We start from the raw sequence: 20,717 nt of genomic DNA on the forward strand, positions 1-20,717 counted from the left end.
CCCTTTTGAACTTTAATTAGGAATTTGTCTTGGCCTGTAATTGCTTGTATTGTTGTTAACATTGGCTAGGTTGTTTTGGTAATTGTACTTGGCTTTGGCTTTGGATAGCCAATAAGTTCTTTCGGTATATCTTGTTTGCTTAGGACAGAAAATACACTTGTTATGAAGAAGTTGCGAATATAACGGGCAATCTGCAGCATGAAATGGAGCCGTCTTGGAACATAAAATCCAGAAATGCACACCACCTAGCAATGACATGAAAAAGGTGTTTGCCAAACTGTTTCATTACGTAATATGCAGTTATTCACATATGCACCTTAACATATAGAAATGTACATTTCCATTGCATTTATAGATATTTGCCATTTTACATATATCAGTACTGCCTTGACGTGAAGTTGCTCAAACATGCAAATATAGAACAGTTAATCTTTGCCGAGCTTCATTAGTTACAAAAATTGTTAGATATTATTTACAACAAATTGTCCAATATGTTGTTGTCCACTGGCTGTCATTTGTATGTGCAATAGGCCATTAGCTGTGCAAAATATTGTCCAAAAATATTGAGTATGGGATGTGAGACATGCTCTGTAAAAACCTGCAAATATGCCACCAAATATAAATATATGTATGTTATAAGTAACATTCCAGATTCATGGCCTAAAGCAGACAGCTGCAAGCAATGGCTTGTGTTTTACAGACTTCACCAAATGACTTTCACAGGAAAAGGGACCATTGAAGGAAATGGCTAGAAAATTATAGGAACTCCCCTACAAGCCTCACAGGGTAGTTTATCTTTAATCCAATTGACACTTCTTTTGTTTTTGTTTTTTGATAAAGCAATTTACAATTTTACACTATGTTAATTCTAAGAAGCATAGACAGAAACATGCAAGGGGTGTGACATATGACACGATAATTCTTAAAAAATCAAGCAAAACACTGTTGAGATGTAATATTAAATTGTTCATTGACCAATGCAAGCACATAATTGAATTTAATTAGAGTAATGAACTGTAGACATGAAAGCAAATTCAAGGAAAAATACAGTTGTGACCACTAGGGCGAGTTCAATAGCATGTTGGGGGTACATCCATAAGAGGTTTTTTTGAGAATGAAAAGGCAAGAATGGCAAGTTGCTGTCTTTAACATGCTATGTCCAAGCTAAAACATAACACTTGTGCTGTGTCTATCGAAATTTCATAGACCTAATTTGTTGTGCAAAGTAGATTTTAATAATAATAATTTGATGTGCAGGGCACCTTTTTTCCATCACTTTCTTGCAAACCAAACAAAGCTTGAAGCAAGGAAGAAAATTTATAAACAGAACTAAGCAAATTCAATTTCTAAGCCATGCTGGACTTATGTATATCTAGAGAGGGAAGAGAGAAATTCAGTTGCTTAAAAGTAACAACTTCCTTTTATGGCCAAGAAAAATCCCAACTGTATAATATTGTTTTTGATATAACTCAGAATTTTTCTTGGTTGTAAATTGTAATTATCGAAAAATGAACGATCAAAACTAAAATAAATAAAAAACACATCTGGTATTGGGTAAGGTTTTACCCCCATATGCTCCATATCATCAACAGCTCAACAATCTTTTCATTTCCTCATAGCTGCCTTGGCCAGTCTCGTCTTACCTGAAATTCAAAGCAAAGCACATTACTTCAATGCACACATTCCCTAACAGCCAAAGTAGAGTTTAAAGAGAGGGATTGCACATTCCCTAAGGCCACAATGATGTGCAAAGGAGCTATATAGCTTCTTTGAAATATCTACCAAGTCAAGTGAGTAATAGTTGATGATCCTCTGAGTATGATCATCACTTAAAGCAAACAACATCATATGCAAGTCCTGTGACATTCCATTAAGGTAAATGATAAAAGGTTTACATAGCATGGAGGTGTACTAGGTAAATAAGAAAATATAATGGAAACTGAGCACAGGATTGTTAATCTGAACATTCTAATTAACAGATAGCAGTTGAGAAAGATGCCTTCCTAGCTGTGCAAATAATTACTTTATCATTCTTAAGATAGAAGACTAGGACATATAATAGTGGAGGTAGACATAGGAATAATTCCTTTACGAGTTTTATATATCTTTTATAATCATGCTTTGCCTATGGATTTCATAAATGAATCTATTGAATCATGGTATTTACCGTCACCGATCCCACAACCAGGGGGATGTATGTCAGTGCGGAGTGATCTTCGCAACCCATGTGTCGGCTCAATATTTTCACTCCGTATCTGTTCAATCTGTGCAGTCGGTTCATCGAGGTTAGGATCCGAAGGGTCCTGGGTAGGCTTAACTTGAACTACAGGTGGGGTCGGTCGGCCAAGTGTGGGTACAAATATATATCCACCGTCGTGGGCAGAGCCGCTGAACAATAGGGGAGACAGCCAAGTGGGTGGTAGGGACCAAGGGCTGGCTTGAGCACAGGATGTGTGTTCTGCACTATCGTTATGGCTAGCGGGGTGGGATGGCTGGGCAGCAGCGTCAGACGTGCATTGCGATGACCCGGCGCCATCCATGTACATGCCCCAGTCGCCCTCGAACGCCTCATCATTTGTACAAAAAAAGTTGTATTTATTAAGATGACAACAAGGGATTGAGTCAGAAAATGTCTTACTATTTGCAGCATAGATATAATTCAAAGGCATTTGACCCTTCACAGGGGATTTAATTTGGGGAATGAAACCTCTCATTTACACACTCACAGGCACAAAACTATGTCTACTATTTGCTGTCTTTTTTTTTTTTTTATTGAATAATTATTTCAACTTTAACAAAAAAATTTAAGAAAATTCTTGAAGGTGAGTGATAAAATTTGATGTCTTAGGGTGGAGAAAATTTTCTAACTAAGAGTGGAGAAAGATTACTTGCATTATCAGTTAATGTCTCATTGGTTTTAAATTTAATAATAGTATTGTGATTGTAGTTTATAACGAATGAATGAAACAGGTTTGCATGTCTTACATTTCAGCACACCTATATTTTGCTTGGAAGAAAAACAATAAATAAAGAAGAAGAAGAAGAAGAAGAAGAAGAGTCAATAAGATTTATAAAAAGAGGGTGAATACGAATAAGGCCTTAGGGATTAAGATTCTCTATATTTTAAAGACCACTAAGATGTCATTACTTGTTACCTTATAACACAAAGTGATAGTACACACATATTGATATTCAACACAAAAAGAAAAACATTATCTGATAAATGGCCACGCAAGTTTTTGTTTGTTTTTTTTGTTTTTTTTACCTTATAAATATCTTTTAGAAATTATGTAAATTTAAATTTGAAAGTACTACAACTAATACAATACACAAAACTTTTAGATATAAAGTGTGATTCCATAATACACATCTTGTATAGGGTAAAACAACAAACGGCTCTCACTCTCTCTTCTTGGACACTTGGACTAGACTCATCTGTACTGCATACAATGTGACACAGTATTATTTGAAAGATTTGTTCCCCTTTACTTTATGAGAAGAAAAAACAGATACCATATGCTAAGAAAGAGTATAGAGTATACCCTTTACGATGTCCATCCTTAATCAAGTACTTTTGTCTCTTATGAGTTGATATTTCTCTTAAATTTGACAAAAATTATATTTAATAGTTTGGGACAGTGCTTATTCCCACTGGTTAATATTTAAAGTGCTTAGTTTTAATATTTAAAGTTTGGGAGAACATTGTAACTAATTATACCATTATTAAGAGAAGGAAGTGCAAATTAACCCTAAAAACTACTTACCAAACAATATATACTTCGCTACTACGTCCTCTAAATAAATTACAACTGAAAGTACTAGAAGTGGAAGTCAATAAGAATTGGAGGTATTAGAGTTGGAAGTTACCTGAGTCATCCTCATCCTGAATAATTCGAGTACGACCTCCACCGCGTCCACGCCCTCTAGACCCACGACCTCGCCTGCCACGGCCTGTGGCTTGTGTGCTCGCCTCACTCGCCGTGGCACGTGCGTTCTCCAATGCCACTCGGCTCAACTCTTTGACAAGATCCAGCGTACTCTTCAGGTGGTTGTACACTTGGGAGTCTGGTTCGTATTGCAATAGTAATTCCACATTGGACTCAACTTGCGAAATAAAGGAGTCACGTTAAAACTTTTTAGGTTACTTTTTGTGTTGTGCAACACCATGCCTTTAAGGGAAAATCGTATGATTTTTGAGTATATCTCTTGGCACCCACATCATCACTGATTTGGAAACAGATTATGCATGATGAGCTTATTCATATACATATGAACATTGAAATGGCACAGCAATACATATTGGTTGTGACAAATACATATCTAGTGGCAAGAAATGAAATGTTCTCTAGAATGAATGTCAAAATATTGATTCAATGGCTCCATAAAACGTAATTTTCAGAATGCATGCAGCAACACATATATTGTCAATCCATACTATACACATGCATCGAATTGTTGCCTTATCAGGATTTCCCAATACCCTGACTCGCGCATAATGTACCGTCTGGTCGTCCTTCGGTACGACTCCATGTAAGCAGCAAGGTACGTTGTGTCCCCATCCAATGTCGGTGCGTCGGCAAGACGTTCCCCTCTATGGGCCCATTGGTCAATGTAGACAACATGTTCTTGCACCCAATCCCTCTCTAGTTTAACTTGGAGGGAGATTCTGTGGAGATCAACCGACGTATCCACAAGATCCGAGGGCACTTGCTTCATCCCGAACTGACGAAAGACACGTTCGGGATGATGATCCTCTACTATCCAAAAATAGATCAACGGCACAGTGGCACTCCATATATGTTTGTCGGCAGTGCAATATAGGGGTAGCGAGTCTAGGACATCCCTATACGGCTCCCAGACAACTTGGATAAATGGTCAACAAAAAAACAAATCAAATACGTACTTATTTGTGTCAATCCTCAATGTGAGCAAACATGTAGAAGACCATTGAAAAACCACTTCACTAAAAATCCTAACACATTCTTGTCCTATTTTCCCTTCTTATTGGATTTGATATGGTAAGATGCACCCGGATACTACTGGTTACACTAGCTGAAACTGAAAAGGAAATTTTAAGGGTAATCAAAATGACAAACATCAATGTAAAATTACTAATGAAGGTACTTTATATTGACTGCCCACCTTTTTGAAATGTTCGTAACTAATTCCTTGTATATCTATGGTCTAATCGACCAAAGTTACCTTCTTAACTACATACATGCAGTAGTTGACAACCCTACCAAGTGAAAAACAAAAATATGAAGAATTATATCATCATGACATGAAGCGGTAGAATACCTGGTGTGCTCGAATACTCAACAATGACGCACGATACGCAGCTAGCACATGTGTGGCATGCTCGATCGTGCTCTTCGACCCTTTCCATCTAGTAAACATACAATTTAAGACAATACTCATTAGTTAATATCAAACAACAATGCTGCCATGAAAATAAATGCGTACAAAAAATGAAGCCATTAATTAGCTTTCGTATTTTCGGTGGAATGGGTTGTTCAGTCAAATATAATGGTAAGCAACAAGAGAAAAACCAGCCCCATTAAAGACCACCTATCCTATACTTAGTGCTATTCAAATAATTACACATTTTCTTTCTAAACCCCCCCCCCCCCCCCCATGTTGTTTTGCTTCCTTAGTGCACAACTGCACATGTTGGGACTTGGCCTATTAGCCCCACTCATAAGAGATAAACCAGCGAAGCATTCATGTTTATTTTAGACACATGAGAAAATAAAGCTATATATATATATATATATCAATGGGGATGTAAAATTTGTGGTTGATTTTGAGTCCATCTAAGCTTTACAAAGGGTTTGCAATTGGGAAATTTCTGTAGATAGTAGAGGGTATGTATAAGAGAACTGGTAACATGTAAGCTTGAATTTAAGTCTAGTTTCAAGTGGGTGTTGAGGAGCTTAGATTGTGCAGCTCACAACTCCCATGGCTGCTTGCCTTTTTGCGTAAGAATATCCTTTGAGAGTGTTTTGTTTACGCTCAAGTCAGATAGGACAGTTTAGTTAGCTTTGCTTTGGTTTTGTAATCTGTGGTTACTTGGGGTTCTTCTGTGAAATATGTTATTTCTACTTTCTTGCTACAATGAATTACCAAGTTAGTAAAATATAGATTATAGACCATGACCAGTGGAAGTGATAATATTTTCCCTTTTTTTATAGATGCTGTAGGATTTGAATTCATGTCGTTAACTCTCCATGATGATTATTCTTTACTTTCACACCAAGAAACCAATTGTTTCTTTTATATATAGATGATGTTTGAACTTAATTCTTTGATAAGACAATTAAGAGATTTTAATAGTAGGATTGTAACTGTAAAAAGTTAGTTAGTTTGAATTTACAACTTTATTGAGTCATTGCGTGCGTATGCAATGATAAACTTTTGCTCAATGCTAATTTTAGTGGAAAATTAAAATTATTCCTTACAGTTTAAGCATGGTTTCAAACTAAATATTAGATTTTAAAATTTTATAATTGAATATCTAAAATTTCAAATTGCTTTAATTCTTCCCAGTTGTTAGTAATAAAAAATAACAAAAAGTCAATCAAATTACACCTTAGACTTTTCTTATGCCAAAGAACCTGTCATATCAACAACAAATAGTATTTCGATCCAAATAATAAATAATTAAAAAACCCCTCAGCTTAAAATGCTTTTTTTTTTTCATTACAATTTTTAAGTCATTTTGTAAGGTATTTTAGTGCAAAATACCATATGGGAGTCAGGTGGAAGAATTTATTTTTACATATAGTGTATATTCTTGATTGCACATTGTGCCTTAAACCTTTGATTTGTCCATAAATTCCTTCATGTCAATTCAATGAGGCAAATCTTAAAGAAAGTACTTAAGAGTGCTAGAGGTCTCATTTCATAACAACAAGATTTGTTCTTGGGAAAAAACATTATAGAAGAATTTCAGAGATTCTAAGGCTACTATGATAGGAATGCAAGTCAGACTTTTAAAGAGGTTAGATACAAGGTCTAGGCTATAAAGGTTTTACAAGCTCTGACTGATTGTAATTGTTCTTCTATAGTAAGTTTTTTTTTCATGAGATTGGATCCTCCAAATAGTTTTTCCATTGATATAACTCAGTTTATTGATTTTTCACTTTGTTACTATGGCTGAAAATATACATTTATGCTAGCCTATTTAGGGTAAATCCATTAAATTAATGTCAATTAGACTTTTGGTTTGAAATAGGGTTTACTTCTCAACAACAGTGTCCTTAGTGAATGTATTACAAGTGGCATACATGCAAGGATTATGACCAACTATAGACACATGCACGGTGAATGACAAATGGCATGACAATTGTATCAAACTAATCAAATAACATACCAACTGGCAAGGGGACCTGCCTCCACCGGCGGTTGTGGCGGCCTCATAATAGGGCATATCAGGGAACCTCGAATACGCCCACAGCTACACCAACATCAGTGTTCCTCCAATCTGCTTCACCTTCGTCTCTAATGCCTTGCATAAGTGCCTGTACAGCCAGGCTAATGCTCCACTACCCCAACTGTACCTCTTCGTATTGTTGATTGGGTTCAGGAACTGTAGAGGCATCACCGACACCCGGTTTGTCGACTTGTCCATAAATAGAATGAACCCCAACCACTTGAGTATGTGATAGCGTGCATGTTGCTGCACTACCTCATCAGTAGCATCTGCAGCTAGGGGACCTTCAAATAGTGGCTTCAGCCAAATGACTTTTATCCTCGCCCCAGCAAGGATAGACATGTTTTCATGGGGATGCGCTATCGAGGTTTGGATGACGATGACCCAGTAAATTATGACACAACCAAGGCCAGTCCATCTTGACACTCCCAATCACTAGCAACCCATCAACAGGAACCCATAGCATCACCTCAATATCATGTAAGGTGATGCCCATCTCTCCATGCGGTAGGTGGAATGTGTGCGTCTCCGGACGCCAACGCTCGACCAGTGTTGTGATCAACGCTTGATCCACTTCCAAGTTTGGAACCTTGAATAGCCCTTCAAAACCCGCCTCAGTTATGTAGCAGGCAATCCATGGGTCTAGCCCATATGGGGGTAACTCGCAAGATCGGCGTCTGCACTTTAGCACGCCTGGAACTACCTGCACACGAAAGAGCATTGTCTTAGGATAGTGCAGACGAAATAACTATAAGAATGCTACATAATAATAATATGCAAGAAATAGTAGGCTAACTAGTTAGTTACGAACATTTTGCAATATGTTAGTTACGATGTTAACTGGTTATTCACTCTAGCTCAATAGCAGATAGGATCAATTCAAGATAAATGACATTGTTTAAAATTAGCACTAAGGTGATGGGCATTATGTTTTGAAATGAATGAACAAAGTGCCTCACTATGTCAAATGGAGTAGGGAATTAGGAATCAAAGTCAGTTGTCTTATGTGTAGCCACGCCTACTTGTGTGTGCACATTTGGAAAAATAATGGCAGTGGATTCATTTTAATTGATTACTATAGCTTTTAAATGAGATCTACTGACTTTGAATATTTCTGCTCCATACCGTTTTCTTGATGCTATTAATGAAAGAGTGTTTTTAAATTCACGATTATTTCTGTTTCATACCATTTTCTCTTTGGATTAAATAAAATTATGCCTACGGAAATAAAAACAAACGATTTCGACATGTCAGAAGTTCAATACAACTACGTACCTAACTGGCAGGCGTCTCCCACAGCGTCGTGGATCGATGACCCAGCTGCTGCGTCAACTGTGTACGAACGGTGGGTCCAGGATCCACATTTCGCAGTTGCTACATATCTGACACGCATGCAATCATGTTAGAGACGTAGGTATATGTTTAATAGTGAAGAAAATCTTGGTTTTTGCAAGTAAACATAGGCAAGTAATTGAATGTTCTAGAACAAACTCACAGAAACAAGTAGAGAGAGAGAGAGAGAGAGAGAGAGTGAAAGAGAAACAGAGTGAGGGAGAGATTTGACAGAAAATTGAAAACATATAATTGCTCAACTGAATTATACATCATGCATCTATATATACATTGATTTTCAATCCATTTAATCATATCAAGGAAGAGTTAAAGTAAAACACTAAAATATAAAATAGCTAACCTAATGTTCATGGCTGCAAGGCATAAACAAAAAGGACACATAGTTGCAAAATGTATAAGCAACCTAACCAACCAACCAACGTGGGAATCAATGTCTAAATCAAACAAAGCAAACCAACAAATGAACACAGCAAAATGAAAACTAAAGAATCAATTAAGCACCACAAAAAACACCATTGTAAAACACTAAAACATAGCTCTAAAATTAAACGGTACCCAATTAGGATCAGTACCTCTATGGCCTTGAATGACATAAACCAAATTACCCCTAAACAAGCCCTACCACCCATCAGTAGTAGAATGTCCCTTCTTTAAACAAAGTGTGAAGTTCTTTCCTTTTACTTGTTCCCCTAAGCTTTAAGTTTTTCTGTACTTGACATCACATTCTAAAAGAATTTTTTTTTTCATCAAGCAAGAAGTGAAATGGGTTCATTGTAACTTAGTGGCTAGTGAGGTGTGTTTTCAACAAAAAAGGGGGAGACAAACATGGAAGTAGGTAAAGGTGCCATTAGAGACTCTAGTGCAATGGACATCTCACTCACAAGCACAGCTTTGGAGGCAATTAATAATAATCAAATTAATATTGAGCTTAATTAAATGGATTAAACAATTGTGAGACCTATACCATTAAATGATGGTGTGTGCATAGTTATGTGTCAAATGAACATTGAATTGATGACCATAATAGTCCAAGAGCTTTGCTTTCTTTTCTTTTGGGTTTTCTTTTTTAATTTGTTTTTATGAATACAGTCCCATAGCATTACAACTAGCTTTCTGTCACAATTTAAAAGTCTTTAAAGGGGGCTACCAATTACGTCCCATCAAGTCCCACAGACCCTATAAGTATTTTGGGTTTTTTATTTTAAATTTGTTTTTATGAATACAGTCCAAGAGTTAACAATTTTGAGATTATGGATTATGAATCCTTTCTATTTCTCTTATTCTTCAAAATAGTTAGAAAACAAAAAATCATGACATAAGTTAATAAAACTAAAACAATACCAAAAGGTTGAAATGAGATACTCCTAAATTTGTATAAAGCAGGCTACTCATCAGTGGGAAGCCTGAACAACATTAATCAAAGTATAGTTCAATATTAATATTAAACATTATGAAAACTGCAGTTCAATATTAATATTTGAGGGAAATATTAATAATATAACATTATCCAAAGTACAGATCAATTCTAAAATTTACAGTGCCTCACCTATGCCTCACCTAAACTATTACTTAACAAAAATCCTGCTTTAAAATAACACCCTGTCAGAAGTTCTTTCTTGAGGTAATTACCAATTCTAGTCTCTCAAGACAATCAATTATGCATCTGTGCACAAAATGTAACAGACTTTCAACTGATGTGGTAAGTTTATATGTTCCCATATGATATTACAAGGATAATGACATGAAACCAAAAAAAAAAAAACTAAGATGTTCAATAAAAACAATATGGCACAATTAGAGCCCTAAGCAGAGTAAATGGCAGCAAAGATTTTAGGAACCCAAAAAATTTAGTTCAATGATAGTGGATGTCCATGATGTGCATTTTACGGTCTGTGTGTAGATATATGCATGCATATCCATTACACACACACACTATATCTATTATAATAATAACTTAACAGAGTGGAAGCTTGTAAAAGCCAGTAAGTTTGAAGTTGATTCTTATTATGAAGCTTTGATAGGTAGGGGGCAAGTTTTAGACATGGCAATACAGGTCAGAATTTTCTAACCTGACTCGACCCGAAAAATACCTGACCCAAACCTGATTTTTTTGATCCGAAGCAAAAACGGGTTGACCGGTGACCCGACCCGATTTTTTGCGGATCAACTCGACCCGACCCGGATAACCTGTGACCTGATCCGTTAAAAAAATTCGCTAAAAAAATATTTAAATTATGTCATGATACTGGTGCATAAAGCACCTAAGTACTTTAGATATAACCATATAAAATTATAAACTAATAAAAAATTGAAACAATTGTCATGACATGACAATTGACAACTCACAAGCACAACACCTTACTTACACCAACAGGTCCGTCCATCCAGCACATTACACAATGACAACATTGACAAGGCTCTGGCTGTCTCACAAGTCACAACCATTCAAAAAAAAAATCTCATTCAATGGTCATTGGTCAATGCTTGTTAACGCCTAGCTGTAGTCCATTTCGGATTTTCCAAAGCCAAACAAAGACACTAAATGACAAAATGCACCATACAAGTTTGAAAACCTGAAAGTTCCTCTTCCTCAGTTCAGGATTTCAATTTTACCGGTAAACTTGTAATTATATGCATTTTGATAGTGAAATATTAACATTGAAGACTTTTTTCATTATGAATTTATGACTATAAATAATTTTTGTTATATTTAAAACTGTCAGAATTGGAAGGATATTAACAAGTGGCATTAAGTGCAATTCATTTGCTCAATTCACAACCATTCAAAAAAAAAAAAATCTCATTCAATGGTCATTGGTCAATGCTTGTTAACGCCTAGCTGTAGTCCATTTCGGATTTTCCAAAGCCAAACAAAGACACTAAATGACAAAATGCACCATACAAGTTTAGAAACCTGAAAGTACCTCTTCCTCAGTTTAGGATTTCAATTTTACCGGTAAACTTATAATTATATGCATTTTGATAGTGAACTATTAACATTGAAGACTTTTTTCATCATGAATTTATGATTATAAATAATTTTTGTTATGCTTAAAACTGTCAGAATTGGAAGGATATTAACAAGTAGCATTAAGTGCAATTCATTTGCTTAATTGGTTTTATTCATTTGATAGATTTGAACAGCCAATCATTATGATCAAACAATCATTAGATGATTGTGCTAGAAAATATTCCCTCACATTTGGTTTTTGGTTTTAGATTTTGTAGATAGTCTGAATTTGAAATTGTAAGATCTACAAGAAACCATACAAGAAATGATAAATTGAATAAAGTTGCATACACTATAGTGGACACAGAGAGGGGGGGGGGGGGGGGAATGCAATTAGCCCAGCAATTTCTCCCACTACTGAAGTTTTGTGGTCACACTGTTCACAATCCTTTTGGCATTAAACATTAAAAAAAAAAATCATCTGATGGATACGATAAAGAATAGGAATTTATTTGTGCTAGTTAGTCTTTTCTAAACTAGTGCACAGGGGGTGATTTCAACTACCATCCTAAGGCCTAAGCATGTTGCCTTAAATCAAATTTTTTTTATTTTTTATTTTAAATATTGGTAAGTAATATACACATTTAATGAATCTTGAATCCAGAACATCACCCTCCACTTAACACTAATTAGGGGAGGAAATGCCAACTGAGCTAGAGCCCATCGACAAAACGACTAAAATGTGCTTGTGAGTTGTTGATGATTTCAGGGTTTTTTTGGGAACTGATATTCAATCAGCATGGGTAGCTCAAGAAGCCTTGGTTTCCACCAAAAAAATCTCTAAAGTTTGAGGATTAACCCTACCAGGAGTGAAGTTTTTCTTGCCACTGTTCCTTTGAGGCTTTCACGGCATATTCTTTTTTTTGTAACCCTACTAGACCTTCTTCTATTAAATTTTCAGAGAAGGATTGCAAACTACTCATTGAGGATATCACAGCAAGCATCGATTAATGATCCTCCAAGGTTGCCATTGAATTCATTCTGCCCAAGTTTACCATATTATCCACAGCTGTCAATGGAAATTTCATATCCAACAAAGAATCTTGTCCTTATTTTTCTATTTTTCCCTTTTTGAATTTCAGACTTGTTCAGAATGACTAGGTCTTCTGCTTCTGCTGTTTGTCTTGAATAATTGTCATTATTAATGTATATAAATCCTATAGCATTTATATTAGGTTTCACACGGGATTTTCTTTTCCTAGCTGATAAAAAGTTTATATTCCTGTCAGGTCATCCCTGGGTGCAAATTGATGGAGTTGCTCCAGACAAGCCTCTTGATTCTGCAGTTTTAAGTCGCTTGAAGCAGTTTTCTGCTATGAACAAGCTCAAGAAAATGGCTCTTAAAGTAAGTGTCTGGATGTGAAGGCTGATTACATTTGAATATAAAATCACTGAAAAGCTCAATAGATAGAGTTGCTACATAATTTGTGTATTCAGATTCAGGTTGAAACTATTGTTTGGATTTCTATTAGATAGAATGACTAGTCCATTTCTCACTCTCTTTTGTTTTTTTTTGTTTTTTGTTTTTTTTTTGCAGGTCATTGCAGAGAGCTTATCTGAAGAAGAGATAGCTGGCCTAAAAGAAATGTTCAAAATGATAGACACGGACAATAGTGGTCAAATCACTTATGAAGAACTCAAGGCTGGTTTGAAAAGAGTAGGAGCTAATCTTAAGGAGTCTGAAATTTATGATCTGATGCATGCAGTAAGTATTAGTGTGAATTTTGGTCCAAGTCTTTTGATAAACACTTCAATCAGTTTCTTGCAATTGATATACTCTATTAGTTGGGAAAAAAAGGTTTCTGAATATCAAACCTGAGTAGAAGACTAATACATGTATAAAAAGAAAAATAAGCGGGAGAGAGAAAAAGAAAGGTGGGGGGTGGGGGGCAGAGAGAGAGAGAGACATAGACAGTCCCAACTTTAAACTTTAATCTATTGAAAATTTGAAAGCTAGTGGAACAAAAAATAACAGACTATATAACTTTCCTCTTTCTTTCCTATAAAATAAAATTTTAGCTATTACTCCATGGTAGTATGTATTATATAGGTGTAGAAGTTAATAATAGCATGTCAATTTAACAGATCTTTAAAGCTACTAGCTTTTAGTATGTGTTACTTTCAACTAAGGGACTCATGAACTTGTTCAGTCATTCTATCCTTTCCAGCTTCAACTGATAAAAATTGATTTTGTTAGGCCATCATGCATATTGGACCAGAATCTTTGTTCTTTTTTTTTAATTGATAAGTTATTACACACACCCAATGGATCTTGAACCCATGACCTCCCCCTCAGCCTAGAACTTATAAGAGGAGGAGGTGCCAGTTAAGCTGGTGCTCATAGGCCATATAGGACCAGAATGCTTATTCTCTCGAAAAAGGTTATCATGCTTGTGAAGAAGTTAAATAGTATATTATGGAGTGGTTCAAGCACTCCTGCATTTGCAGTAAGTGTTAACTGAAATTTGGTTAGTAAGTCAAGGTCTAAAGGGGGATTACGCTTGAGAAAACTAGAAGAGTCAAATAAAGTTGAAATTATGGGCTTTATCTGGAATTGTTTTGCTCAGGTAGGCTCCATCTGGGTTCCTTGGGCTCAAATGAATCTTCTCAAAGGTAAGATCCTTTGGGTGGTGAAAACTCCTCAAGATTGCCCCTATGACTAAAATTTTTTAGATGAGAGAACCCACTAGGCCATCCATAGGGTTTGCGATTGGCAATAGTAAAGCTATTCCTTCTGGAAAAACCTATACGGTTCTCAGCAAAATCAAGGAACTATTCTTGTGCAGATGCCTGGAAGTCTGCTAGTGCTACATCTATTCTTTGAGTGGCAGGGAAGATATGGAGGACCATTATGGATTGAAATTTAATTAAGAATCCTAAGTTCTACTAGGATGACATTATACCCTGGGGTGTAGAGCAGTTGAGATGCAAAAGCTTCAAATCCATAGCATGCAGACTTGCTTTGGGGTCTGCTGTCTATCGTATCTGGCAGCGTAGAAATGTGATAATTCAATCAAGGGAAGATCAGTTCTAAGGATAGCATTATGAGAATGATTAGATGGGAAACCAAGTACAATAGAGCATAATGGAAGTTCTGTAATTCTGTCCAGAACAGGGCAGTGTGCTCTATGTGAGGTATTTCCAATTCTGTACTAAAAGCTATTCCTTTAAATAGCTCTGCTACTTTTATGATTTAATACGAGGGTTCTATGCTCTGGTTTGTGCTGTATCAGGTGTCGGTTTATCAGTTACATTGTGTTGTTCTTTTTTTGTATTGTCCCTTTTGAAATTGTAAGATCTACAATGTAGTATGTAATTTTCCTTATTGCCTTTGTCAAATAAAATCATTTTATTTATGTATTCTATTTATGAAAATAACAATACATAAATACATAAAAGTATTAATTGGCTCTATTGAAATAAACCAATAGCTTCTCAATTCAAGATCATTCAGCATTTAATAAAAAGGCAATTTCCCTCATTCAAAATCATGACATAACTTATGACATAATTTGTTGAACTTTTAGAGTTTGATTTGATACACTTTCAAACTATATGAATTAAAAAGCAATTTTCCCTAACAATGAACACCGTTGTCATGCCAACTGTATTTTACATGAATTTGTGCCCTAGATGTGCATCAAAACCTAGTTCAAAACCAAACCCAACAAAGCTAAAACAGCAACAATAATAATGAATAAAGAAAAATCTAACAGAGAAAAACTTAAGAAGCCACACTCAAATTAGAGTACATGCACAAGCAACACTTAACTCAGATTAAATGCAAAGGGAAAAAAAAAAATTGAACTTAGCGTTTAGAAATTACCTTAATACGTTTCTAATCCTTTAACTCTGAAGGTGTGGGTTGAGCTTCGGCTATGGTGAGAGTGAAAAGGTGTGGGTTTGGATTGAGCTTTGGAAAGGGTTTACTGAATGGTTTGGTTTGGGTACGGGTAGAAATAAGAGAACTTTAAGATTCGTTGAACTTGGGGAGGGTCTATTGTACGGACTGTATTACTTGGCTACTGATCGGACTAAGGAAGGGAGACAAACTGTTTTGGAGACGTTACATTCAAAACTCGTTTTTATTCTGCATATAACTTGGTTTCTTTATTGCCAAGTTCTAAACAGTAATGCGAGAATATTTTGATGCGGAAAAGCCAAGGTGGCGATCCAGCATGGCAAGCACCTGACTATAACTCGGTTTTGTAATAATCGAGTTGCATAAGTAACTCGATTTTAAGGTAATCAAGTATCGAAACAGGGGCACACCCTTATATAGTTTGGAAACAGGGGCATATTACCAAATATTTTGCCCAATAGGGGCAAAAGGCTAGAATGCCCGAGATTCGGGGTGCTCCTAACTCCATTTTTCCATGGAAGGGTATTTAGAAAGTAAAGGTACCTAAAAGGGTTGCTTTCTTTTTGTGGACAGCAACTTTATGTCAGACTCTTACATTGGATAACCTCATGAGAAGGGGTTTGCCTTTAGTGAATCGATGTATGTACCATTGCACTGGGGAATCTATGGTCCACCTCCTTCATTTTGATGTGGCACATGCTTTGTGGGTGAATATGTTTCAAATTTTTAGGGTTCAATAAGTCATGCTAGGCTCTATTTCTAGTTTACTATTTCGTTGGAGATATTGGCTTTGGAAGTACAAATTAGATATTTGGAATTTGGTTCCAGGTTGTTTGATGTGGATTGTTTGGATAGAGTGGAATAATTGCTTGTTTGAGGATACTAAAAATTAATTGGATCATTTAAAAGAGTTGTCAGTGTACTTAATTTGACTGGTCTTGGTTGGGTTCCTCAGATTGTTCTTCCAACATAGAGTTTCTTGTTTCTCTTAATAGCCTTTTGATTTTTTGATTTTTTTTTGTGTTCATTATCCTGAAACGTTTGATTTTTTATTTTATCAATAACACTACTCTTATATATATATATATATTGATTCTCTCAAAAGTTTAAGCTAGTAGGAAATTGTGAATGTAATCATTTAATTTGACACTCCCCTTTCATGTGGAAAGAGAGATGTCTTTATAAATCCATCTTCTGACTCTTTTCCTTCACGTGTGATCCTAAACCCTTATTAAGTGGGGCCCAACACATGAGAATTTTTTTAAAATAAGAGGTGAGGTGGAGAAAGGATTTAAACCCAGTACTTCTTGTTTTGACATCATGATAAATTATCGTCTTTCCTAAAAGATTAAGTTGCTAATGATAAGTAAAGGTGGCTTTAATCGTCTAATCTAGCAGAGATGAATTAAGTGGATTAGCTCATTTGGAACCCTATTTGTGATTGTTAGTGAGGTAGCAGTTTGTGACATAAATCACCATTCAGTTGGATCTTGGAGCATTTTGATCGTAATAACTCTTGTCTTGCTTTCAACCTGCTTTGAGGATATCCTAAAGAAGGATCCAACATGTTCCAATTCATTGGCAAAGCTTGTCAGGATGCATCAAAATGGTAACTTATCATTCTGAAGTCTTGATCTTCCATTTTTTTTTTTTTTTTTTGCTAACAGGTTGGTTAGTCTTCAAAGTAATTATCTAATTAATTAATAAATTTGACCAAAAGAGGGTTCATTCAACTGCATGGAAGGTGTGCAAGATTCATGCTAAAAAAACAAAACTTAGAAGAATTATGATCTTAAACTAAAAAGCAACAGTAATTCCAAAATCAAGAGTGATGGTAAGCTGCTACTAGAGATCAGCCGCTCAAACAACTTGGAAACACCATCACAAATCACTGATAATTCAATGCTCTCAAATGTTCTTGCATTGTCTTCTTAGCCAATACACCACATGAGGCATTGGGGAAGCTCTATTTCAGTGACTCTGTAAATAGCCTTTCGAACTCACCAACTACACAATCGTCTTTAGGTATCGACCTCACCCATGAAATCAGGAATAAGATAAGAAGTGGCCCTATTCCCCTGCCTCTGCACAATGAAGCAAAAGGTGTCACTTTTGTTTACACATACAACGCCAATCCACCACCATATTTCCAGTTAATAATTAGTAATAGGAGTAAGATTACAATAATACAGCATAGTACCTACTAGTACACATATCCCAATAGTGATAATTTATTATACAAACATTTATAATTGCTTTCTCCTGATATTTTGTAGGGGATTATTGTCTAGAATCCCTATTGGAAATGATAGCATTGCAATTAGATTCTACCTGGAAAGAATTTGCATTATGTTTACTTAAGCTTTCTCAATATGAAGGGGATCAAATGTCTGTGTGTACAAATAAAAATGAAGATGGGCAAAGGGAAAATCCGGAAAAAGTTGGAAGCTTCGCTGCAGATGGTGGTTGACACCTCACTTCAGCAATAATATGCTTGTATCAAAGATTGCTACAGGTACCTTCCACCTTTCAGTTTCATATCAAGAAAAGCATGTCACTTTGTGCTATTTGTATTGCAGTTGCTTCTGATCTCTGTCTGGGATGATAAAGTTATTGAACCATGCTGAAATTTGATTTTATTGTTGAGGATTTGATCTTCAATTAGAGAATAGAACTAGCAAGATCTGAGATGGATCCAAAATTTCTTTGAGTTTAGTCGGATTCTTATTGACCAATTTAATAACTTGATTTTTGATTCAGTTAGCTTGATTAGTTGTGATTTATTGAAGCTCCTCCCCTTCCCCTTAGTGCATGTTGTGAGAAACATGAGGTCTGCAAATGGCATGTCTAATTTTAGCCGAACCAACTGATATATATATATATATATTCGCTGCTACAGGTGATCTGCAGCTCTTATAACTAATAAAGCAGCATGCGCATCGCATATGTATGGAGAAGAGTACAATTATGTTGTGGAGGGCCAAAATTGCCATTTGACACCAGTCCCCAGTTTATATAATTAGTTGACGACGTTTTGAAACTATATGCTAATCTAGCATCTCGAGTTTCAAAGACTCGATTTACCCCTAAAAACTCGAGCCTCAAAGGCTCAATTTTTGTGTTCTAATTTGGCTTTTTTCCTCATGAAGTCCACCTAGAACTCGACTCTTAAAGGCTCAAGTTCCATGTTCTGATGTATGACGTGGCTAATTTATCCACATGGAACTCGACCCTTAGAGGCTCAATCTCATAAAAGCACAAGACTTACTCTCACGCTATCATTCAGTCTCCATTCTCAAACGTTCACATTCACTTTCCACTCTAATTCCTCACTCTCAATTCCTCTACACTCTTAATTGTCGTCCTCCATAAGCAAATTCATCATTCTTAGTTCTTCCCCCTAAATCAAACCCTAAATCCACACACTCACCCAAACACTCCGGCCACTTTGCCTCACTGAATCCCGCTATCCATACTGAAACCCACAATCTTTAGAAGCTCATGAAACACCAGGTAATCCATTTTGTTAAATGCTTTTTTTTGTTTTGTGGGTTAGATTTTTTTTTTTTTTTTTTTAATTTTTTTATACGCTTTTTTGTGTTGGTGGGTTGAACTGTTGATATATGGTTAAATCATTGAATCATGTATATCAGGCAATTCAAATTTCTATCTTGTATTTTGTCAAAAAAGGGAACACATTTCAAATTTCTATCAAATTTTAAATGCATTGTTCTGTGATATGCTTTGTTCTAGGAGAGCTGGTGTTGTGGTTTTTTGGATGTGTTTGGTGAAAAGGCCTAAACCCAATGGTTCTATATTCTACTGGTTAAGAAATAAAATGAAAGTTAAATTTTAATTTGTGGAACTTTTAATTTTATTTTTTTATCTTTTGTAATAGATAAAAAAGAAATTAGCAATTACTTTTGCTTCAAAATGCAAGCCTGCACTGATTGTTGTTTTAAGGTGAAAATTTAGAATGTGATTCTTCTTCTGCCTACAGACATCTAATTTAGTGAGATTATATACGTAGCCTACACTCCGAAAACATATGCAAATGCATATGCTATCCAGAGAAATTTTAAGAGGATTCCTTGCTTGTGGGCCTTTGCATATATAACACATTAAATAACATTAGGAATTGGTGTGTAGATTTTGCTGGTTGTAAAGTTATTTGCTTTTGGCATTGGCATTGGCATAATATCTATATATCCAAATTTAATTTAATTTTTTTTGAGAAATAATTACAACATCCTAGAGAGATGCCAATTCAGCTACATGACCTTTGGCTATCCAAATCTAATTTTGGTTTTGTTTTAGGATTTATAATGTTGGTCTCTTTGGTTTAATGGAAGCATAATGATGCCACATTGAAATATTCTCTATATATGTTTATTTCTTGAAAGGTTGTGCTACCGTACCCCAAAAAAAAAGGGGGTACTTCATTTACTACTATTTTAATCATGACCATTGATGTAATTTTAATGGTTTTAGTTACCGGTTAAACAGGTTATAACTTATTTTGCTGAAACTGAAAACTGAAAACACTGTAGCAAAATAATTTTTAAATGTGTGAATAGTGCCGTGGGACCTATTTTTAATGAAAAAGTTGCTGAAAAGTGAAATTTGTAGGTCCCATGAACAGTACACGGTGCACTATTCACGGTTAAATTGGTCAAAAGTTGCGGCTACTATTCATGAACAGTAGCCGTAACACCCATTTTTGTGCAGTAGCAGAAAAAAAAAAAGAAGAAGAAGGAGAAAACACGTTGAAGAAAACGCAGACATACATAAGTTGGATCCAAACGCCACCATATACACCAAAAATTATAACATTCATCAAACTTTTCTCTCACGTTTGCTTCTCTTATCTCTGCTTGCTTTGTCTCAGTTTGCCTCTCTAAATAGAACCCTCAAATCACAGCTAAAACCATACAAGAACCAGACAGCCGCAGTCGCAGCCGCACACCAACAACCTCAAATCGGCGGCGCTTCTTCTCATCCAATCCAACTCGTCGGCGCCGCTCTCTAGTTTCGTCTCTTCCAATCCATCCTCAAATCGG

At 35.7% G+C, this 20,717-nt stretch overlaps 1 protein-coding gene and 1 long non-coding RNA gene across 4 annotated transcripts; one reads left to right on the forward strand and one right to left on the reverse strand.

Annotated features, from left to right (window-relative positions):
• Positions 1 to 323: 323 nt before the first annotated feature.
• LOC142641185 (uncharacterized) lies at positions 324 to 2,567 on the reverse strand. The gene is made up of 3 exons (XR_012845321.1): positions 2,168 to 2,567; positions 1,567 to 1,643; positions 324 to 598 (listed from the first exon to the last, which is right to left on the reverse strand). It is a non-coding gene; the product is annotated as an uncharacterized LOC142641185 (long non-coding RNA).
• Positions 2,568 to 12,390: 9,823 nt separating this feature from the next.
• On the forward strand, positions 12,391 to 15,200 carry LOC142640758 (calcium-dependent protein kinase 2-like). Of its 3 annotated transcripts, XM_075815003.1 has the most exons (4): positions 12,392 to 13,140; positions 13,333 to 13,500; positions 14,363 to 14,408; positions 14,582 to 15,200. In XM_075815003.1, the coding sequence occupies exons 1-4, from the start codon at positions 12,940 to 12,942 to the stop codon at positions 14,617 to 14,619; spliced, it is 453 nt and encodes a 150-aa protein (XP_075671118.1). In that variant the 5' UTR covers positions 12,392 to 12,939; the 3' UTR covers positions 14,620 to 15,200. The 3 variants fall into 3 exon arrangements, with proteins under 3 accessions (XP_075671117.1, XP_075671118.1, XP_075671119.1); XM_075815002.1 differs by lacking the exon at positions 14,582 to 15,200 and having other exon boundaries at positions 12,391 to 13,140; positions 14,363 to 14,571; XM_075815004.1 differs by lacking the exon at positions 14,363 to 14,408.
• Positions 15,201 to 20,717: the final 5,517 nt, after the last annotated feature.

The sequence above is a fragment of the Castanea sativa genome, chromosome 6, assembly GCF_040712315.1.
Source record: "Castanea sativa cultivar Marrone di Chiusa Pesio chromosome 6, ASM4071231v1".
In the NCBI taxonomy this organism is placed as follows: Eukaryota; Viridiplantae; Streptophyta; class Magnoliopsida; order Fagales; family Fagaceae; genus Castanea; species Castanea sativa.